This window comes from Durio zibethinus, chromosome 1 (assembly GCF_047325235.1).
Source record: "Durio zibethinus cultivar Kanyao isolate XHJ-2024 chromosome 1, ASM4732523v1, whole genome shotgun sequence".
Lineage (NCBI taxonomy): Eukaryota > Viridiplantae > Streptophyta > Magnoliopsida > Malvales > Malvaceae > Durio > Durio zibethinus.
Window position 1 is genome coordinate 1,409,031 of NC_143162.1, and position 22,575 is coordinate 1,431,605.

General features: G+C 30.6%; 2 protein-coding genes across 3 annotated transcripts; one reads left to right on the forward strand and one right to left on the reverse strand.

Moving 5' to 3' along the window:
• The first annotated feature begins 6,666 nt into the window (after positions 1–6,666).
• Positions 6,667–10,508, forward strand: AGK2 (guanylate kinase). 2 transcript variants are annotated; one of them, XM_022910966.2, is made up of 11 exons: positions 6,667–7,045; positions 7,521–7,555; positions 7,765–7,872; positions 8,002–8,078; positions 8,172–8,301; positions 8,487–8,849; positions 9,376–9,497; positions 9,576–9,711; positions 9,826–9,871; positions 9,955–10,060; positions 10,175–10,508. In XM_022910966.2, exons 2-11 carry the CDS (start codon positions 7,553–7,555, stop codon positions 10,308–10,310), a joined length of 1,227 nt encoding a protein of 408 aa, XP_022766701.1. In that variant the 5' UTR covers positions 6,667–7,045; positions 7,521–7,552; the 3' UTR covers positions 10,311–10,508. The 2 variants fall into 2 exon arrangements, with proteins under 2 accessions (XP_022766701.1, XP_089613106.1); XM_089756980.1 differs by lacking the exon at positions 8,487–8,849 and having other exon boundaries at positions 6,704–7,045.
• A 2,981-nt stretch (positions 10,509–13,489) lies between these two features.
• On the reverse strand, positions 13,490–15,868 carry LOC111311525 (galactan beta-1,4-galactosyltransferase GALS1-like). The gene is made up of 2 exons (XM_022910965.2): positions 14,507–15,868; positions 13,490–14,254 (listed from the first exon to the last, which is right to left on the reverse strand). Exons 1-2 carry the CDS (start codon positions 15,673–15,675, stop codon positions 13,906–13,908), a joined length of 1,518 nt encoding a protein of 505 aa, XP_022766700.2. The 5' UTR covers positions 15,676–15,868; the 3' UTR covers positions 13,490–13,905.
• Between the last annotated feature and the right edge of the window lie 6,707 nt (positions 15,869–22,575).

The following is a 22,575-nucleotide window of genomic DNA, read 5'->3' on the forward strand; positions in this document are numbered from 1 at the left end:
TTTAGGAGCTATCTTTTTATGATGTAATGGAAGTGCAATGTGACAAGTCTCCACTATTATGAGAGACAGAAGTTTTGGGTATAGGTGTTTGTGATTTCATTGGAATTTTGTTTTTTGAGGGTGACATGTTGATAAGAGAGTTTTTAGTTTTTTTTTTTTTTTTTTTTTTTTTATGTTGGTAAGAATAATAGTATGATCATTATACCTTGAGTTGTTCTACTTATACCAATGATATATAATAAAAGTAAAATTAATTTTTACAAAAGAGTTGAAAATTTGCTCAATCTCTCACATCCAATGCAATATATGATATATCAATATGGATAACGTTATTAATTTAGTCAATCTCTTATTAAGATATTAATTTTTTCTTTTTATATCCCTAAATTAGTCGACCAACAAAATTTTAAATTATATAAATTTATAAATAAATGCTGTTATACAAGCATTATTTTTTGTATAAAAATATCATAATTTAAAAAATAAAAAAGATATTATATGTGTTACAAGTTGAATATCAAATATTATTTTATTTTATATATTATCTTAAAAGTAATTACATTAATCAATTAAATTAATTATCAAATTCACAAATAATTATTGTAATGTGAACATGTATGATTGAAATAAAATAGCATATATAGAAGCACAGCTTAATACAAAAGAAGCCAGGTAAGATTCGTGATCTAATTTTAGGTTTATAAAATCTTATCTGATTATATGTTTAACCTTGTCTTTTTTTTTCTTCTTTTAAATCTTTAATTCTCTAATTGAAGTATTATATAAAGACGTGCTTTTCTCCTATTTGTTACCTTTTATATCCAGAAAATTAAACCCTAGTCGGCATGCAGATCAAATATATAAACTTTTCAAAGCAATGATGGAATTAGGAATATAGACTATTAAAACCTTGCTAGAGCTTCCATTTTCAATTTCTAAGAAAGGAACTTTTATCACTTGCTTAAAGGCTATTGGCGATTAAAACATGATCATGTCACTGCAATAAAAATATAATAATAATTGTATCATGTTCATTTTAATTGTTTACTATTGCTTAAAGGTATAATTAATTGAATTGAGTGAATACCGTAAAAAATTCGAGTTTGACTTCAACTTAAAAGTTATTGTTTGAAATTCAATTCAACTTTAATCAGGTTTTAATTTTTAAATTTGAGCTCAACTTGAATTAAAAATTAAATTATTCGAATTTATTAGATAAATTTATTTAATAAAAATCAACTCAATTTTTATACTCGATTTTAAATTTAATTATGTATTTAAATTTAAATTTGAATTCGAATTGATATATATATAAATAAAATAATAATTTTTTAAATTAAAATAATAAAAATATATTAAAAATTAAATTTTTTGATTAAATTCATAAATTATTTGAATCAAATATTAAAATATTTAAATTTAACTTATTCAATAAATTAAATTATTTAAATTTAATTTGATAATGGTTAAATCAAATCGAATAATTTATAAATATTAATATATGATTTGCGACAACTGTTAAGCCCAGATTTTGCCTTAAGCATGGAAGTCATTTTCATATTGATTAATCAAATTTTCAATATTCTGAGGCAACCTTTTTTAAATAAACAATGTAGGCTAGCTAGCAAGTTTCAAGCTAATAAAATCCAAATTGGCTCAAATCTCAATCCAAAACACAATGGCGATTTTCTAAAGCCTATCTACCTATATACATTCACTTAGTGCAAAAACAAGATAGCTAGCTTGTCAATTGTCATGTTTTAGCGCAAACTTTAACTGAGCTAGCTAGAAAGTTAATCTACATATGGGACACTTCAATTTGACATCCTCCGTCACCGTAAAAAAAAAAAAAAAGAGGTAGATAAATAAAGAAAAATTTACCTTGTCACCAAAAAAATTTTCACCTGTATATAATTAATTCTTTTTTAAAGAGAATTAAATATTCAATCTTTGAATATAAGATACATATAACTATTATCAAATTGAATGTCTGGATCATTAAGGGTATGCACAATTTAATTAAAATTGAATTAATTCTATAATATTTCGATTCATGATTGAAAACATTTTAGTCAATTGTTGAAATAATGAAGCTTTTCTGATATTTTGGTTTGGTATGTAAAAGAAAAAAAAATTACATTAAATTTAATCGAAATATATTTTCACTTTTTGTTTAATGTTTTAGGTTTTATGTGGAGCTTTTGAGTGTTTTAAAATTATTTTTTCTTATGTTTAGTATTCGAATATTTGTAAGACTATTTATACTTATTTGAATTACTAACTTTATTTCAAGATGCAAACAAACACTTGACCTTTTATTATATGAAATTAAGATTATAAATTTTTATTTTATTGTAATTATAGTTATTAAATCTTAAAATTAAATAAATAATGTCCAATTGATAGAACTTTAAAATAGTATTTTTAAAAATATTTACATTTAATTCATCCAAATAAATTTAATTAAATATTTTTTACAAATAAATTATCCAATTAAAAAAATTAAATATTTTATACCATCAAATTACTAATTACAATAAAATAAAAATTCATAATTTTAATTTCATACAACAAAAATTGGGGGCATATATGCATTTTAAAGTAAAGTTTAGGGCTTATTTAAGCATTATACGTTTTTGTTATACGATATTGGGCTCAAAATTTTCTCATTGGCATATATATAGGCTTCATGTTGGGTTAGTAGGGTGGACAAAACTGGCTCAAGGCTTGTCCTCAATGGTTCAGCTAATGGCTATGAGCTAATATGCACAAAGTACCCAATCTTTTGTACCGAAGAATATTCAACATGAAGTCTATGAGAATGAGAAAATTTTTAGCCCAATATTAATCATTTAATATTTGCTTTAGCCCATGTCGGTCCAACCCAATTTAAAACCCCATTGAAATTCCCATGTTTTAGCAAGACCAACAATTCTCTTTCCAAGCTGCCTACTCTACCCCATTTTTCCTTTAACAAAAGGGAAAAGAAAGAAAGCAACAATTTTAATTTAGAGGTATTACTTTTCCCTTATATATATATTGATTAAATTAAATATGATAATTTAAAATATAATATAATGATATGTTATAAATATAATATAAAAATAAAATATGAATATAACATAATTTAAAATTTTAATAATAATTATAATTTAAAATTTTAATAATAATTATATATAAATTTAATAAAAATAAAATAAAATAATTTATATTTTTATATTAATATAAATTATAATATGTAATTTTTATATAAAATATTATATAAATATACAAATTTTAATATTTTATATTATATAAATATTATATTTATATATACATTCATACTTTAGATTAAAAAATAATTTAAAATTTTAAAACTTATAAATTATAAATTTATTAAATATTACATTTTAAATACAATCATACGAATTAACGTTAAATTTATAATGATCTTTATTATTGATTAAGTCACGAAAAAGATAAAGTGAGCTAATCTCCAAGAAAGTGAAGCAATCGATCCATAAAAAGGCGGCCCTGCTTTGACTTCTCCACCAATTATATACATCATCCATTATTCTTAGCTAGGACCATAGGCCGGCCAGCAAGGAATCACTTCAATGCAACTCATAGACTCTTATAGCAGATGATGATTGATTACTCGCATCAAGATAATATTAAATATAAATAATTTATAATTTAAGTATAAAATTAAAATATTTTGGTAGATATTTAAAATTAAACATTTTTTTATACGATGTTGAATTGATTAATGCAAATTAAGAAAATTCCCTTCTCGTAAATTTTTTTAATTTTGATCTCTTATGTATTAAAAGATAAAGAAAATGATTTTTTTAAATAGTGAAAATATCTATTATTTCATTTTATGATAATTAATATAAACTGAAGTTTATTTACCAATTGAGATTTTAATTATTTTACATTGAGTCAAAAAAATACATAAAAGTTCATTTAAAAAAGAAAATAGTGTGAAAATTTTTTACCTTAAATTTGTTTAAAAATACATGTTTAAATCAATAAACATCCCCACCATTTTTTAATAGCATAAGAGGATACTTAATTTCTCAGCAAATTTGCTAAATTCGTGATTTAGTGTATGTTGAGACAGATTTCTTGACAAATTCATGCATATATCTAGTCAAACTAATTCACTGTTCCTTGATTTGAAAAAAAAAAAAAAAACCCCCAAATGTCTTTATCAAATTAATTTTAAATGTATAGCTTTCTGTTTTTTATTGGACAATACTAAATTGTTTGAAAAAGTAACCTTCAAAGTAAGCCATGATAAAAAATAATAGATCTAATAATTTATGAATTTTTATCATATAAAATATTAAAAAATTAAATATTTATATTATATTTAATATAAAAATTATATGTTGTAATTTATATTAACACAAAAAAATATAAAAAATATACTTTTTATTTTATTAAATTTATTTATAAATTGTATTTAAAATTTAAATTATATTATTTTTATATTATAAATTTTATTGTATTTAAAATTATTATATTTTGAGTAACAATTCATTTGTTACTGTGTATATTCAAACTAACTTTTCTTTGAACAATTCTGTCTGTTTTTTTGTCTTTGTCGGAAGAGATGAGAGGTAATTTCTAATTAATAAAGAAATTGACAATTCAAGGTACCCATGAGTCAAGTCAAGCTAAATTTAACACATTTAAAATTTTGTTGGGAATCATACTTATTTAAACTTATTTGGATATGTTTAATTTAAATTTACTAATAAAATTTTAAATATATTTTTTATTAATATCTTAAAATTAATTTTAAATACAAATTTAATAATAAAAGACAAGAAAATTTCGCAAGGTTGAAAACCACTTAATTTGTACAATTTTCCCACTTGCTTTGAAGTCAATATTTCCACAACTTGGTGTGACTTTAATTAGTGGCAAGTTGGCCAATAAGATACCTATCATAGATAATAATTTTAAAGATTTTTTTTTTTTCAAAATTTTAATTGATTTTGGATCAATCACATCTAATCAAATTTGATTGATATTTGAAAAATTTTATCCGAAATTTGATTTAATCCAACTTGTCGGATTTAGCTCAATTGTTGCAAACAAGGGATTTGATTGGTAAACAATTCAAAGAAACAATCGTAGTGATAACCTAACACTGCAAATGATATATGTCTAAAGATATTGTGTCTTGCACTTTACCCTGCATGCTCTCAATTCATTGGCTTGAATATTTCTTGTCAAAAGATATTTATTTGGAAGCAAAAAGATGCTAATTAAGAAAATGGGTAAGATTTTGGAACCTTTTTAAAAGTTATGCTTGCAATACGATGAGCAATTATGTCCACAACATTGTAATTGGACTATTTAAATTTAGAACTTTAAGATTTTAACTTTAGAAAAGATTATTCTTTTACATTCTTGATTTTTTTTTTTTATATTTGATAAAGGAAATTTAAATGTAAACTCTTTTGAATAAGGTTTTTTTTTTTATATTAAAAAAAAATTCTTATCGTGTTATAGTTATATTTTATGATTAAATTTTTTAAAAAATTCAGTGAATATCAAATTCTAAATCAAAATAAATGTATTAATTATTGTGTCAAAATGAATTTCTTAAGTGAGAATAATAATGATTCTGTTCGGATCGAATTTAATTTAATTTTTTTAAATATTGCATAATATAATAAAAATTAAAAATTCAATCTAAATCTACATTAAATTTTCATTCGATGTGAACCGAATTTTATCAGTTTAATTTGATTCGGTTTATCGAATTATATATTTTTTAATTTTTATATATTATTTTAACATAAAATTTTAATATATTTATATAAATTTTGATTTAAAATTATTATTTTATTTTATAAAAATTTAAAAAATATATAAAAATTAAAAAATATATAATTCGATTTAATTTTTTTATTTTTTACTTTGCAATCTAAAATTTAATTCAAATATAATATATATTTAATATTCAAACTTAATTGAATAAAAAATAAAAATTAAATCAAGTATTATAATTTTAAATTTTTTTATTTTTTTCTTTCTCCTACTTCCGTTCTAGACTTTATTGTAATAGCATTATGATGATAATAATGACTTTGCTCTCAAGATGTTTGCTTAAGCTTCGAACATAAGAATCTATATGATTATTCCATTCAAATTAAAAATAAATGTGGTGGCCACATCCATCAGAAATTGTTTTTTTTTTCTTTAAATTTTTTATGAACTTTTTGAATTTTAGACTGAGAAATTAGAGAAAAATCAAATAGAATCCAAGATAAAAAAAAAAAAAAGAAAAAGTTTTTTAACTTTTAAAATATCTCAACTCTTTTTGAGTTATTTAATAATATCAATAACACTTGTAGGATGACAGAAATTAATTATCGAATGATAAAAAAATTATTTATTTGTGATTAAATTAAAAAATTTACTAATTTAGTGATTATTTTAAAAATAGAATCATAAAATTAATAATTAATAATATATTTACCTAACAAAATTAAAAAAGGACCAACTTCTTTGTCTTTGGAGAGATAGTAAAGTACTACATATATTTATTTTTTTCCCCCTAAATTTTCCTCGGATTTGAAGAAAAGAATTCATTAAAAAAAATAAGACATAAAAGTCCAAAATTATAAAAACAAAAAAAATAGTACAATTAAAAAAAATTATATTTTAGAAAAAGGGAAGCTTCACAAGCACATCACAAGAAAATTAGAGCCAGCCAGCCCCCACCTGGGTCTTCTGGTTTTCGTGAATTGAATGAGACCAAAAGGATGCCACTGCTCTCTCTCTTCACAAATATAAAGGAAAGAATGGGTGTGAAGATTTCTTGCAACTTCCGCAACCCACCTTCTCCTTCCTCTCTTTTTCTCAATCCTCAGTCTGTTTTGATTTGACACCCTGACTCCAAGTTCTTAAGGCTTTAAAAAACCTCCCAAACCTAAAGCACAACCTTTTTTTCTTTTGATTCTTTTATGATAATTGACCCTTTTGCAAATATCATCTGCCTAACCAATATAAAGACTTCGAATTTTTTTTTCTCTGATCAAAGGTATGAGCTTGGTGTTTAACCAATCTGTTTCTTTCTTATTTATTCTCTGTTCTTGCATCAAAACGTGGATTTTTTAAGGTGGTTTTTGGTTAAAGTTTATTCTTTTTGTTTGTTTTCCTTTTCTGTGGTTTTTGAGACATTAGTTGTTTGAAATTTGACATAAAAACCAACTGAAACTTGATTTTTAGCTTGTTTCTCTTTTTTCTTGTTGCTTTTTCCTGTCTGTTTATACTTTTTTTTTTTTTGGTTTTGCATTGTAATGTTAGATTGGAATCTGGGTTTTGATTTTTTAGTCTAATTTTGTTGTTATATCTCTCAAAATTTGATTCTTTTTTCCTTTTTTACATTCATTACATATTGATTCAATGTAATCCATTACATCTTCTTTTCAATGCATTTGGTTTGCATTGCTTGATAGATCCAAGACATATGAGTTTTTTGTTTGATCTCTCATCTCGTCATGTGTATTGATCAGGGGGAATCTTGTATTGGAGGCCTTGGTTCTCCATGGTGAGCCATTAATCATCAATATTTTGTTTTTAATTTTCATTTGGATGAAAATTGGTTTTCTTTTTTTTAATCTATTAAAAAAAAAAAGAAAGAAGAAAAAGATAGAGGGGGATTTTTATTAGTAATCTAATTGAGTTTTAGTTTGGCAATATGGAATATAAACAGTAGGGTTATTGTGATTTGATTTGTTTTTGGTTTATGATCATCAGGGAGAAACCCCAGCATTCTGTGTTGACAGTCCACAAAATGGATTTTCAAACGGATTTGGTTTAAAATCCAAAGGCTTTGAGACCTCTACCGACGTTGGTGACAAAACGGTATGATAATTTAAGGCCTAATTATGTGTTTTCATCATAAAGTGCTTCTTTTTGTCACTGTTTGCTATCTTTTAGTTAATATGTTCAATCATCTTTTTGATTGAGTACTTGTGTGGATTTTTCTTGCAGTTTGTGATTGGTGGGGCAAACAATGATTCCGCATCATCTATTGGGGTTCAAATTTTCGACAAATCTACAGGAAACTGGTTTGTGGCTAGAATGATCTACACAGTTTCTTCTTTCAGGTTTTAGTTTAGAGTTATAACTTATAAGGTAATTGTTTCTGGTAATATTTTCAGGGTGATTCCTACAGTGCTGGGAACAAAACCAAAGCCATGTAAAGGCAATTCAGCTGTTCTTTTGAATGAAGATCGGATAATGATTATTATTAGGGGTTCCGCCCCAGATGACTGCATTTGGTTTCTTGAGGTTTGTATTTTGAAAACTTGAGATCTTTTGAGGGTTATTGAGGATAAACTTCACGTACTCTGCTGTCACAATTGCTCATTTCTTTGTGACATTTGCGTATTCTAAAACTTAGCGCTTCTGAGTTGCATAAAAAACTGTGAATGTTTTGATGCGTAAAAGTGTTTGATCTGTTAAAATATTGGTAGGTGGACACCAAGTATGTTAAGGATAAGAAAAAAGTTTTGGGGACTGAAGTTGTTGCCTGGAGTAAGGGTGTGAGGGGTGATGCTGAAAAGCCTGTGGTTATCAGCGGTCCTTCTGGAGTTGGTAAGGGGACATTAATAAACATGCTCATGAAGGAATTCCCATCCATGTTTGGATTCTCTGTCAGCCACACAACCCGTGCACCAAGGGGCATGGAGAAGAATGGAGTTCATTACCATTTTACTGAGCGTAGTGTAATGGACAAAGATATAAAAGATGGGAAATTCCTTGAGTTTGCTTCTGTTCATGGGAATCTCTATGGAACCAGTATTGAAGCAGTTGAGGCAGTAGCAGACTCTGGAAAGGTAAAAGGTCCTAATTTTTACATTTCTAGTGATAATGGTTAAATGTCCTAATGATGCTCTGAAAGTTGCACATGGGATACTCATTATCTTGGAGGAGGGCACATGGGAAAACCACTTTTGGAAAGCCAGTGGTTTAAATCACTAGATAATCTGTTCACTACGTTGGCTTATTTTCTTAAGGGGAAGGGAATAATGAATAGCATACCAGATCGCATGAAATTATGGTCACATTAGCTCCTCCTTTTTACAATTAATGAATTACTAATCATCTCCTGCATATTGCTGTGGGGGGAGTTGCAAATAATATATTATGTCTTGCATATAACTAAGAAAACTTGAGGACCTTTAAAAATAATGTCATGTATATTGGAATGGATGGTTCAGTAACGATTGTTGGATTTTAGGTTTTTTACTTTAGAAAGCATATCGATGGTCCTTGTCAATGTAGCATTCTTTACATCAAAATCATCTCTCTGCAAATTGAGTTGTTCTTTTTTTTTTTTTTTTGTTCTTGATTTCAATGTAGAGGTGCATTCTTGACATTGATGTTCAAGGAGCAAGGTCTGTGAGGGCCAGCTCTCTTGATGCTGTTTTCATCTTTGTCTGTCCACCTTCAATGAGGAAGCTTGAAGAGCGACTCCGTGCAAGGTGAATCTGCACTGTCCATTTGATAGTTGTCATTATACTATTTTCCAGGTCCTGTTATAATTAGAATGTTGTCAATAGGGGGACTGAGACAGAGGAGCAAATCAAAAAGCGTCTACGAAATGCCAAGGCAGAAATTGAGCAAGGGAAATCCTCAGGCATCTTTGACCATATATTAGTTAATGATAATCTTGATGATTGTTACGAGAATCTTAAGGTGACTTTTCTTTCCCTTGAACCATATCACATGCATCTTAAGTTCTTTTGAAATCACTTTCCTGAGGATTAGTACTTTTTCATGTCCTGATCTCATGAGTTTGATATGTTATAGGAACTCCTGGGTCTAGATGGAAGTACACCAACTAATCATAAACCATGTAAGAAGTTTATCTTGTGATTACTACTTCCTCTATTTCTTTTTAATGCAAATGGAAAGAAATTTATTTAAAATGTCATCCAGCATCCAAAGGGATTGATCTGCCTTTGAACCATTTGGTGTCAAAAATCGATAATAAGATCCTCATTAAACGTGAGACTCCAGAATTGGGAAATGCATCAAAGAACTTGTAAGTTTATCTTTCTTTTTCCCCTTTTTTTTACCTTTCTTTCATTCAATTTACAAACGCAAGGTTATGATTTAGTTAATTGGGTTCTTGACTAAGCATTGGTGGTTTATTCAGGATTGTACTGGATGTGTCCTCGCTTAGAGGTGGGGCTCCTGGTCGGACAAGAGGACTAAATATCTATGCCATTGATTCATTTTCAGATGGCTTGAATGGGATTCATAAACTGAGCCAACGACTGCAACACTATTGATACGGACATGGTTTTAAGCTTTTCTATATATCTTAAGGGAATTATGGTAAAGCTCTAGTTGTCTTGTAAGATCATTGCATGAGTTGGGTTTTCTTTTTCACTCAATTCTTTACTTGTTTTAAGAACCAAAAGTGTAGGAACTGAACAATTACTATTCCCACATGGGCAATGAGAGAGAATTCACGATTTGTGCGGCAATCAATAGAATTATGTTTGTCCTAATATGAAGAGTAGGTGAATTAGTAAGTTCCTTTGTCTCAATAGCAAGTGATTTTGGGTTTTAGTCTTATGGGTGGTCTTTTATTAGGATCATTCTCGAGGACACCATCCATATAACGCATAATAGATTTTTGTCTATGGCCACAGATCTTATCTTGGCCTAAAGAGCAGAACAATCTATTTATTGTGGATTTTTCTTCTTTTTTGAAAAGAAAAGGATTTTTTCCTCTTCAAAAAGGGAAGCCATCATATTTGTCTCGTTAACAGGCTATGCTATATCAAAGAAAAGAAGAAAAAAAAAAAGAGGGAGGCAAAACACCATGACATTTGGTTCTACTTGCAAAGGTTAAGGGTACATATTCCTTATGCTTGGAATGCCTACCTCTTTGGTTTGAAAGACCATGAATGTGTACTTCATTACTGAAAATTCTTTTTTTGTTGTTTTTTTCCATTAGAGATTATGGCGGAGCTACTTGTCAACTAACGATGATACAAAAGGGGAATGGGTTCTTTCTTTTGTTAGGATCTTAATGGTTGTTCCTATATTAGTACAATTCAGCCGTTGGAATCTTTCTCTTTCACTCCATTTAGCTAAGGAAAAAAAAAAGGAACAAAAAGGGAGAGAGGGGAGGAGCCAATGAGCTTTGTTTTTAATCTTTTTTCAAGGAAGATATTCCTCGAATGACAAATGAATGACCGTTAATGCAGTTTTCAGTTGTGAACCCACCAGGCAGACAAAGCAATTGGGCAGGCGACCCTGCGAAAATTCCAGGAAAGGTACCAAAAGTTGAATTGCTGGCATTGGCATGCCTCTGGGGTTGTAGGTCCCTGAAATAAGCATTGCGATAGAGACCTTTAAAATTTTTCTGTTAGAGGTCGGCAAGTAGGCACGGTCCTTGGTCCTTTGACACCGATCAGACAATACTTTTGGCTGCTTTGCTCTGACAGTGGGGCAATCAAAAAATAAAAAACTAACCATATTTTATTTCGATTACCCTTTCTATTTCTTTTCATTTTTCATTAGAAAATTAAAAAACAAAATGGGTTTCATTTTTTAGGCTTAGTGTCTCTCCACATGTGACAAAGAAGAGGGGGTGGCCGGGTGGGTGTGGTGGGGAAGCTTATTTCTTTCAGTCTGTCAACAGTGCAGCTATAAGTCTATAAATTCGAAACCTGAAGGACGGTCCCAACCCCTCCAGAAGGGTAACATGGGTATCTGCCGATGTGGGGGCATTTTCCAGAGTTGGAAGTTATGGCTTTCAACATTATTTTTTATTAACGATTTATTAACGATGATAATTTAAGTATCAAATTTGTTATCCATTTATTAGTTTAAGTATAACATTAATTTTTTTAAAAAATTGAGATACTAATTTAAACATTTTACTACGTCATTGTTTTGCTACGACAATTGACAAAGCTCGAAGGCCATAAAAGATTTTTTTTTTTGGTTCGCTTCAAAATTTGAGGGCATTCATATTATCTCTTTCCATTGCGGAAAATTTGGCCACAGTCGAAATGCTTGTCCTTCTGATGTTGCACATACAGACCCGAACATTGATCAAGCGGTAAGCCAGGCAGATCAGAAGATTGAGGAGCAGTCATTCGGGCCATGAATGATTGTACAGAGGAAGAATCGAAAGCCGCTGCAACATTGCAACAATGGAAAAGTAAAGGACAAGAAATCAGAGTGATTCGTGGCGGAAAGAGGGGAATAGATTTGCCGAATTAAGGGAAGCAATCTTGAATGATGATGCTAGGTCAGAATGTTTCTGATGATAGTGGTGCTGATATGACATCCATGCAACGTAATTATGGGGAGACAAATCACAAGATGGGATTGAATCCAGATCAAAAGGAAGGTCAAACAAGGAAGAATAGTGGGAAAACAGTAGGTAACTAGAAGGCTATGATGTGGATAAAATGACTGAGCAATGGACTTCTGTATTAATTTTGGGCCAATGTCCATTCCGATTTCCAAGCCCAAGTTACCAAGTATCAAAATCATTAAGGTTAAAGATGAACATGCAAGCCCAAGCGTTCTAGTCTTAGTGTAGCCACAATCGAGCCATACATACTAGTGGTATTGTTACAAGTCCTATGGTTCTGCCCTAGCAAAAATCCTCCTTCTTGCATGGAGCCAGGTTGATCTAAGGCGCGAGGAATCTGGTTTACGCTCTGGAGATGCAAGAATGGTAGAAGATGCTACTTTGACAACCATGTTCTTGACACCTTTTTTAGTTGTTTTTATTTTACTACCTTTTCCTTTGTAAGTTCTGTTTTGGAATTGTAGTGGAGCAGGTAGTGCGGAGATTTTTTAAGGCATGCAGAAGAGTTTATTGTTGCCCATAGAGTTCATGTATAGTGGGGAAGTTGCGGATAGAATGATTCATAGACTACAATTTGATTCAGGTTTATGCCCGTGGTTTTTCAGGAGGTCTATTGATTCTTCTGAAATCCAGCATGGGGAAACCCAAAATGATAATAACAATATGTTCCTATGAAAAAAATGCTAAGCTCTCTTCTTCTTCAATTAATGGAACTTAGAACAACATTTGTAGGGCCAGCCACTATTAAACCCGTTAAAATTGACAGATGGACTTTCGCTGTATTGGGGCCCACTGGTCGCTCAAAATATTTTAGTTCTCACACACAAAAATCTATAACTTCTTTCTTCTAACCTCTAGTTTCGGCCTGCCCAATTGCCCTTCCCCATAGGTAACTTCGTTTTCTAGTAAGATTAGAACTCTTTCCCCATATGTGAGAAACCAAAATTTCAATCCGGGAGATTACAACTCAGTTAGAAATATATCAGCGGAAACTTAGGATGATTTGCTATCAATTTATCACAATAAGGTTATCTTGATTAACACTCCTTTGGGATTAGTTGCTGCAACTTTTACTTGGAAAAGAAACAAAAAAAGAACCATTAATATTTATAATTTGACAACCAGGCCATAGTTGGATTTTTATATTATATTACTGGTATGTATCTATAAAGCAATAACATTAAAATGTAAAGAAACAATTTTACAAGTATTCCAATAGAGAGATAGAATCAAAATAAATTATTATCAAGGGGTGGGGGACTGTGGGAATAGTACAAGTAAAACACTCACCTTTACAGACAAATCAAGAAACAATAGACCCTCCTTCCAGCTTTTTCCATGAGTTTCTCACCGCTGGTAACAATGCGTGGGGTCATCAGATCTCCAGCAGGAAAGAGGAGTAAAGCTTGAGCAACTCAAATTAGGAATGACGACAAATAAGCACCTACACCTTGATGAATGCTCAACCATTACGCATTAAACTGCGGTGCTGGACACAAGTGAATGATCATGTGGTAGCTGCAGGCACAGTGAGGGTCATAAGATCATCAGTTACTATGTAGGGTTCCAATGGTTTTGCGCTCGAATTCTTTAATGGTGTTGGTTAGCTTCTTCATGTTGTCATCATAGACATAGGGTAGCTTATTGAACCAAGTGACATTGTTCTTGGCAGAAAGGGGGAGGTATTCCCGGCACAGCTCTTCGTGTACGGTAATCGTGTTGTGATAGTGATAGTAACGAATCTTCGTTTCTGTCTTGTGTAATGTCTTCCCAATCACATTCTCCGACATGTGCACCCCTGTAGCATAGGCATTCTTTGCCTGAATTGCATATTTCCTGTCACGCCGAATTCCGGTTCTTGATTCCCTGAAGAGCAGCTTCTCAAATCCCCATTGCCTGCCAAATCGTATGAATGAATAACATAAAATTCTATAATCTGCACGGGTTGCAGTTGAACCAAATGTGCAAATGAGTTTCATTTCTTTACTTGGTCCTGAACTACTGATTAAGCATAACTAAAACTAGGAAGACCTATGCTTTAATCTCTCATTTTTTTCCATTCTTAAGAACATAATAACAAAACTATTGCAATTGAACAGATGAACATAAGAAAAAAATTCTAATTGAGATGGTGACTGATGAAATTACCTGGAATATTGTTGAGAGGAATCATTCAAGCAGAGCACACTAGACATTGGATTCTGCTCAATAGTAAACTGTGTATAATCGGAGAACTCATTCAGCACCGATTCCAGTGTATTCCCATCAGGCAAATAGATATACTCGTCCACATCGAAGTAGAAAGTCCAATTGGCAGCGTGTCGATGGCGGTGCAGACAATCATTGACCACCAAAAACTGGTTATAATAATACCCATCGAATTCTACCTGGCCTCGGATGTCCTGCACCGTAGCTCTCCCAGCTCGCATCCAAGGTTCGAGCGCTGCCCTGACCTCAGGCGTGACCCCACCAGCATCATGAAACACGAAATGCGAGCTTGGCCCAAAGAACCAGGCGTGGTAAGCCATCCATTCTCTGATCCTGTCAGCGCTGAGGTTCCCATACAGAGACGACCCACAGTACAAATACTCGTACTGAAAAGGTGGTTGGTACTTGGATTCATCATAGGATCCAGGGGCCTCCTCCAAAGCCATGAATTTCTCGTACTTCCTTTGGGACTCCCCGTAGTAGGCGTTGATCATCAGCTTTCCGCCAACATTGTCTTGGTTTGGGTTGAAAGGGAAGGTGCAATTCACCACCACCACGGTGTAGACACGCCCATACCCCCAATCGGGAAGCATTTTGTAGGCCTTGGCCTTGAAAGAAGACCCATTATTTGAGATCCACTCGCATTTGTACCACGGCTTACCAAACACGTGAATGGGCTTCGAAGCCAATCCCACCACCGCGAACGTTGTAGGACCTCCCCTGTAAGCACCCATCTGTACAAACAAAGCAGCCGCGTTCCCGTAAGCCTCGAACACCCGCTTATTTGTGTCGCTGGGTTTAGCTTTAGGAGCCGAGTAGTATTTCTTTTCAGCAACTGGAGTGGCCGTATAAGGGAGTGAGGCATTGGTGGAGAGTAAACTGGTGGTAGCGGCGGCGGCGGCGGCGGCGACGGAGGTAAGAGGTGGAGCAGAGCAGGGACGGGTGGTGGATAGGAGGTTTTGGTAGTAGGGAGGAAGGTTCCAAAGAAGCATAACTAAAGTGAGGGCCAGCAATGTGGCAACTAATGGTTTTGTTTCAAAGCAAACAAATAGCTTCCAGACGGTGGTGGCGGCGGAAGGGGCGGAGGAGAGCGCCGCTTCCTTTCTCATTTTGGTGACAGTTACGGCGGGGATGGTTATTGTTGTGATGCTTATTTCTTTAGTGTTGATTTTGATTATTCCCCCCCAAAAAAAAAAAAGTGTCAAATGGGGGTCATACCGACACAATCTTTTTTTTTTTGGCGTAGTGAAAAGCACTAGATGCTCATCCTCCTCTAGACCTCCTGCCTCGGCTTCCTCTTCCGATTCATTAATTTATCAAATATTATTTATATAATATGAGATGGCAATACTGCTACAAGGTTAGGTCTTGATCTCCTTTTATTTACCAAATTGACACTCTATTTTATTTTTTTATTAAAAAATCATTAATATTTTTTTAATTATAATTCAATTATAATTTAATATTTTAATATTTTATTACAATTAATTAAGTTCTTAATTTTTTTTATTTTGACTTACTTAAACATTTAATTGCACGAATTCTAATTACATGAAAAAATTAAATCAAATAATATTCAAATTACAATTAATTAAACTTTTAAAGGAGTTTTAAAGAGAAAATAAAAGAAGAAATAGAGGAAAAAAAGAAAAAAATATTATTTTGTTTAATTTATATATATTAATTGAGCAATGTAATAAATTTTTATTTATTTTATTAATGTCATATAAAATTTTATTAATTAGTAAAAAATTAACGATGTTAATTTTTTTATTTAAATAAGAATTTAATTAAATATAAATAAATATTAAAAAATTGATTAATTGTAATAAAAATAAAAATTTAAATAAAATTTTAATTATAATTCACGAACATTTTATACCCTTTAGCTTTGATTTTTTTTTTCTAGCATATCTTGTTCATTTAGCATTCGCCAAACCATCATCGTTGTAAGGTGAAAACTAGCAACTTTAATCATGCCCCATTGGTTAAGTCCTTGTTTGGATTTCATTGTATTTTTAATATGATGCAATTAAATTTATTACATCTTTAATTAAATTTAAATATTAATTTTAATAAAATCAAAACAATATAAATTTTTTATTAATTTTTTTTCAATAACAATTACGATAATTTTTGTTTTCAATCATAACTATAATAAATTTTTTTATTACTTTTAATTTCACCACAGTTAATCCACTATTCATCCAAACCTAAAACCTTTGAAAACAACAAAATCAGACATGCATGATTTTTGCCCAAACTACACAAGATTTTAGGAATTTCCTTTTTGTTCTTACAACGGCTATCCACCCCCGGAATAGCAGCAATCATCCAAGTTTTATGCTTTACAATTAACCATTTCCTAGGCAATCATTGAACTTCTTAATCCGCTCAATATTTTCTTTTCTTTTTTTTTTTTTATCCAACTGGTTTGAGTGTATCAGTCGAGAAACAAGCAATGCAGTAATTTACATCAAATTATAGACACTAAATTTTATCTAAATCTACTTGATTAATTTTTATCTTCAAGTTTTGTTTATTAATAATTTTGATATTATTATAAAAATATAATAATTAAAAAAAACAAAAAACAACAAAAAAAAAAAACAAAAAGAGAAAATAAAAAGAAGAAAAAAAATCGGGATTCAATGGTGCCTTGCACAGCACCACTGACCACCCATCATACTGCCATCACCATCCTCAGTCCCGTTAGAATCCCTGCACCTCACTGGCCCTAACTGCCCAGAATCACCACCCATACCTTGACAGGCACATGCTCTACCTGCCATCACCATTCTTAGCCCTATAAAACACCCAACCTTTCGCTTTTCAGCTCTCTCAAACTCTCATACAAGGAAGCACCAAAACTCAAATACCCAGAAACCCACAAGCTTTCCCACATTCCCACTCACCTACCAAAAGACCGCAAACAAATCCACAACAAAAAATAAAACACAGTCCTCCCCGTAGGGAGGAACCCAACGTCAAGCCATTTGTAAAAAAAAAAAAAATCGTCAATTTTGTTTTTTTTTTAAAAAAGAGGAGACCGAAAGCTTCAAGCCCCGATCTACATCAATCAGGGCTATTTTGGTAAAACGGACACCAAATCTGAAAAGATCACGTTGAGATAAATGTTTTGGGAGATTTTTATGTTTTTCGACCACCGACGATAGCCTATCAATGGCGGTAGGCGCTGTGGTCGGCACGGTGGCTTGGACGCTGGTGACCAAACACTAGAAAAGCCCTTGGGAGCTCTCTCTAGAGCTCTGAAGAACTTTTTTTTTTGGAGCAGAAGATAAAGTGAGCTGAAATTTTTTTTTTTGCTTTTGTATAGAAGAACCAAACCAAAAACGATGTCGTTTTGAACTAAGGAGATCCGCGTGTCAACCTGGATCCGACCTAGGATTCGCGTAACTCGACCTGCTTCTATCTCAGCTCAAAATCGATCCAATTGAATTGATATCGAACCGCCGGTGAATTGGTTCAGATCGATTTGAATCGTTGAATAGCTGAGTCGACCAGACCGACCTTTGACTGAACCTTTGACCGATCCGATTCAGGTAAAAAAATTTTTTTGAATTTTTGAATTTTTTATATTAATATTTTTGTCATTTTGAGTATTTTTTTTCATATTTATGCATGATAAATTTTTAAATTTGTTAGAATAAATATTTGATTGTTTTTAATAATAATAAAATGAAAATAAAATAAAATAATAACTAAAAAAAATACTAAAAATGCTTAAAATAATAATAATAATAATCTAAAAAATAATCAAAATTTAATAATATATTTTATTTTATTTTTATTTTTTTGTCTAGATATTGGAGGGAATAAAAAAGCACTTTTAAAAATAATTTTGCCTAGATGTTGAAGAATTATTATAAAAAAATTATTAATAGAAAAAGGTATAAAAAGGATAATAATAATAATAATAATAAATTTTCATAAAAAATGAAATAAATGAAAAAAATTTAATTAATGTTTAAAAATTATGAAAATCGAACTTGTTCTGAAAATCTGCCTAGATGTTGATGAATTTTAGAGATGTTCGCGTTTTCTTTAAACCCTAAAATCCAAACCCTAAATTTCAAAACCCAAAAATCAAAACTCCAAAATTAAGCTCCAAACCTTCAAACCCTAAAATTAAACCACAAACTTTCAAACCCTAAAATTAAACCCTAAACCCTCTGAACCCTAAAAATGAAACCCTAAACCCTCTGAACCCTAAAAACGAAACTTTAAACCCTCCAAACCCTAAAATCAAATCCTTAAAACATCCAAACCCTAAAACAAAAACTTCAAACCTCAAACCCCAAAATTGAAACCCTAAAATAAAAAATCCCAAACCTAAAAATCTAAATTTCTAAAACCCCTAAAATCCAAAATCCCAAACTTTAAAATCCAAAACCTAAAAGTCTAAAATTCTAAAAACCCCAAATTTGGTACGCATTCCCGAATCATCATCCGAAAGTCACAAAATCTTTAAAACCTCGACCTAAACCTATACCCTAAACATTTTCGAAACTTTAAGGATATGTGCGAAAATCTTAAGTGGAGTAATTTATTCTCGAATGCTGCTAGATGATGGGGTATTTAAAGAAATTTTATTCCATTAAAATTTTCTCATGAGTCCTTAATTCACTTTAACAATTGGGTTAATAACTGATTAATAATAAAAGTATAATAATAAAATGAGATTTTAAATATAAATAGTTGAACCTAAGCTCTGCCTAGATGTGGAAGAGTCAATGTGATCTCATTATACTTAAGAATCCATTTGTTTGTGTTGCATAATATTCATTGACATACATACGTTATCATGTTATCATTGGCAATCATTTGTATTCTTCTGTCTTTAATTTTTCTTATTTATTTACTACTTGTGATAAAATATTTTATAATAAAAAGGAATAATACATTTTTAAAAAATTTATGATATTATAAAATAAAAATAACATTCCGAAAGAAATGATTCTTAGTAATCTACCTAGATGTTGGAGAGTCACCAACAATTATCTTCTGCAAAGAGTGTTATTTTATTTTAAGGGATATTATATTAAATCTCAAGTGAAAAGAGTTATCTTAAATTCTGCCTAGATGTTGGAGAATTTTAAGATAATTCTTTAACTTAAAGATTTTCTCAATATTTCTAAATAAAAAATTTTAGCAAAAAAATATATTTTTTTAAAACGAAGGGAATTAGTATTAAATTTCAAGTTAAAACCATTTTATCCAACACTGAAAATAACGCATGATTAAATGATACCAATTTATGGGCGTTGTAGGGGTGCTAATCATTCTTCACATGTAACCGACTTCCGAACCCAACTTGATTTTCGTAGACTGAAATTTATCTTTTTGATAAACTTTAAACCCACTTTTAGAGTTTTATTAAAAAGATAAACTTTTGAGTGACCAATCACACCCTAAAACAGATTGGTGACGACTCCCTTTTTATTTTCGTGATTTTAAAATTTCTTACGTCCGACGATTTTAAAATCGCTACGACAGCTTGACGACTCCACTGGGGACTGTTTAAGAGTCAGGCCAAATTTTAATTATGCGCTATTAATGGTCGTTGGATTTAATTGATTTTATTTGAGATTTAATTTAATTCCTTTAATTTTAATTTTTCAAAATATATATACATACAAGTTAATAAATAAAATAAATTATATGTTATTTATTACTTTATTTTGATTTTGCGTTTATGATTTATTTATGTTATTTTGATTAATACTTTACTCTGCACACACTTTGCATATGCATTGACATGCATGAGCTCTATGCTCGAACTCCGTCCCTTTTAGGAGAAAGTGAAGTAGTTACACTCTTGTGAGGTGATAACCTCCGCATTTACTAGTGAAACACTTTCATTCAAATTGAACCATTTATGTTCGTAGCCTGTAATGGGTGAAGATTGAGATACCTTACTAGTCCAGTATGGATGCTAGTGAGGAACAATTTGGGAACCTTTAGATGAACAAATCACATTTTCTTGAAGTTTTTTTTTTCCCTTTTGACATGTATTTCATTCATTTGGTAGTTATCCAAATTTTGTATTTTCATTAAATATTTTTGAATTATTTTTAGCATTATCCAACAAGCAAAAAATGAAAATTTTTTTAAATTCTTTATTTATTGGCTAAATAAAAATTAATTTTTTTGAGTCATAGTTATTCCATATGAAAAAAAAATGTTTTTCTTTTTAGAAAAAAAGATTTTTTTTCTTTTTTTTTTTAAATGATGTTTCATTTTTTGCATTTTCATTTGATTTTTAATGTATCCCATCATATGCACATCATAATAGGATAATGTGAGCATTCCATGCTATCTATATCAATGGATAGTACATGCATCTCATGTTATGCACATATTGATAAATGATACATGTTTTTTATAGGTATCTTAATAGGTAGTGTGTACACTCTATTTCATTACATATTTAAAGGTAGTGTCAATTTCACTATGTTGGTATAACACAAGCATTGCATTTCATGTAATGTGCACTTGATAGGCTTATGCATTCCATACAAGTATGTTGCATTAGTCATAGGTGTATATCTTATCATTCATGTAAGTATGTCATTGCATCTCATACATATGGATTCAGGACTAGTCAGTGTTTATGAAACATACATTGCATTTCATATCCCACCATCCCTGTAACATAACATTGTATTCTTTGCATACACATTCATGGTTGACGAAAATTTTTATTTGGGTCTTTATACATATAAAAATCCATTGTCATAAGTATATATGCATTTAATGATATTCTCATATTCATGTATTTGTAAACATATTTTGTGTGTCATATAAGTTAAAAATTATTTTTTTGACATTCATTTAATAAGGTTAGTAATCTAGGATTTTTTGTCTAACTCTCAGAATAAAAAATCTGTCTTGGTAGAAATTAGAATGACAAAAATGAAAAATCAATTAGAAGTAAGAATTAGTGGTTTGAAGCTGAATCAAAAGGAATTATGGCTCGAGCTTCAAGAGATGAAACAACATATGGCTTAATTGATAGAAATGGTTAAAAGTAATGGTATGGTTGAGTTTATTGCTCCTTAAGAATCATTATCACTTTCATCGAGTCAGATCAACTGGCTCCTATTAGTTTCAGTACTCTTCTAGAGCATGTTAAAGCATTGGATGATTTAAACAGTGACCAAGGTTTGGGCAAACTCAAAAGAAGAATGGGTGAACTAGCCAAACAGATGACTAAGCTCAAAATTTTAATTTTCAAGAAGGAGTTACTTGGCTTCAAACAACCATCACCAACTATCTCGAGTCTAAACTCGTACCTAAATCCTTATTATGACTACTTTCAACCTCTTTTTCAGATACCTAAAATTCATCTCACAAATTTCACACAACTTCTAAAAATTTCACACCTGAATCTATGTCTACTACCTTATATTTCATAATCGTTTGTTCAGCATACTATCCCATCACCACTTTCGTAGCCTAATTTTTGACCCAAAGTTTCTCAATTCACTTCAAGATCACCATCTTTTCAACAAAGCAAACCAACTATAGGCTAGAAAAACTCTGGTAACACCAAAAAAAAAACCCATATTGATCCAATATCATGTCTTACACAGAGTTATACACATTATTCCTAGAAAGCTATCTCACTGCCCTTATCCCTACTGAACCTCGCAAACCATATTTTTTTAAATGGTATAACCCTAATGCCCGATGTGAATACCATTTTGGTGTTATGGGTCATTTTCTAAAAGACTGCACAACTTTGAAATATAGGGTGCAAGGATTGATGAAAGTCGGATATATGAATTTTGACACCAAAATAAAGTCAGTTGTTCACAAGAACCCTTCATTGATCCATGTTGAGATAGTGGGTAGTGTTGTAGGCAACAATAAGGTTGGTCAGGATGATGAATGAAAAGTTTTTAAAGTAAAAGGTTATCTTCCCCAACAATCATAGTCAATTATTTTTGGATTTCTTAGGTGAAACAAGGGAGAGTGAGAGCAGG

Bases quoted from the DNA above. Each gene is read 5' to 3' on its own strand.
- LOC111311525 (XM_022910965.2), bottom strand. From the start codon at position 15,675: ATGAGAAAGGAAGCGGCGCTCTCCTCCGCCCCTTCCGCCGCCACCACC. The intron at 14,255-14,506 runs GTAATTTCATCA...ACGATTTGGCAG, and splicing joins TCCTCTCAACAATATTCCAG to GCAATGGGGATTTGAGAAGC.
- AGK2 (XM_022910966.2), top strand. The intron at 7,873-8,001 runs GTATGATAATTT...TTTTTCTTGCAG, and splicing joins CCGACGTTGGTGACAAAACG to TTTGTGATTGGTGGGGCAAA. The intron at 10,061-10,174 runs GTAAGTTTATCT...TGGTTTATTCAG, and splicing joins GGAAATGCATCAAAGAACTT to GATTGTACTGGATGTGTCCT.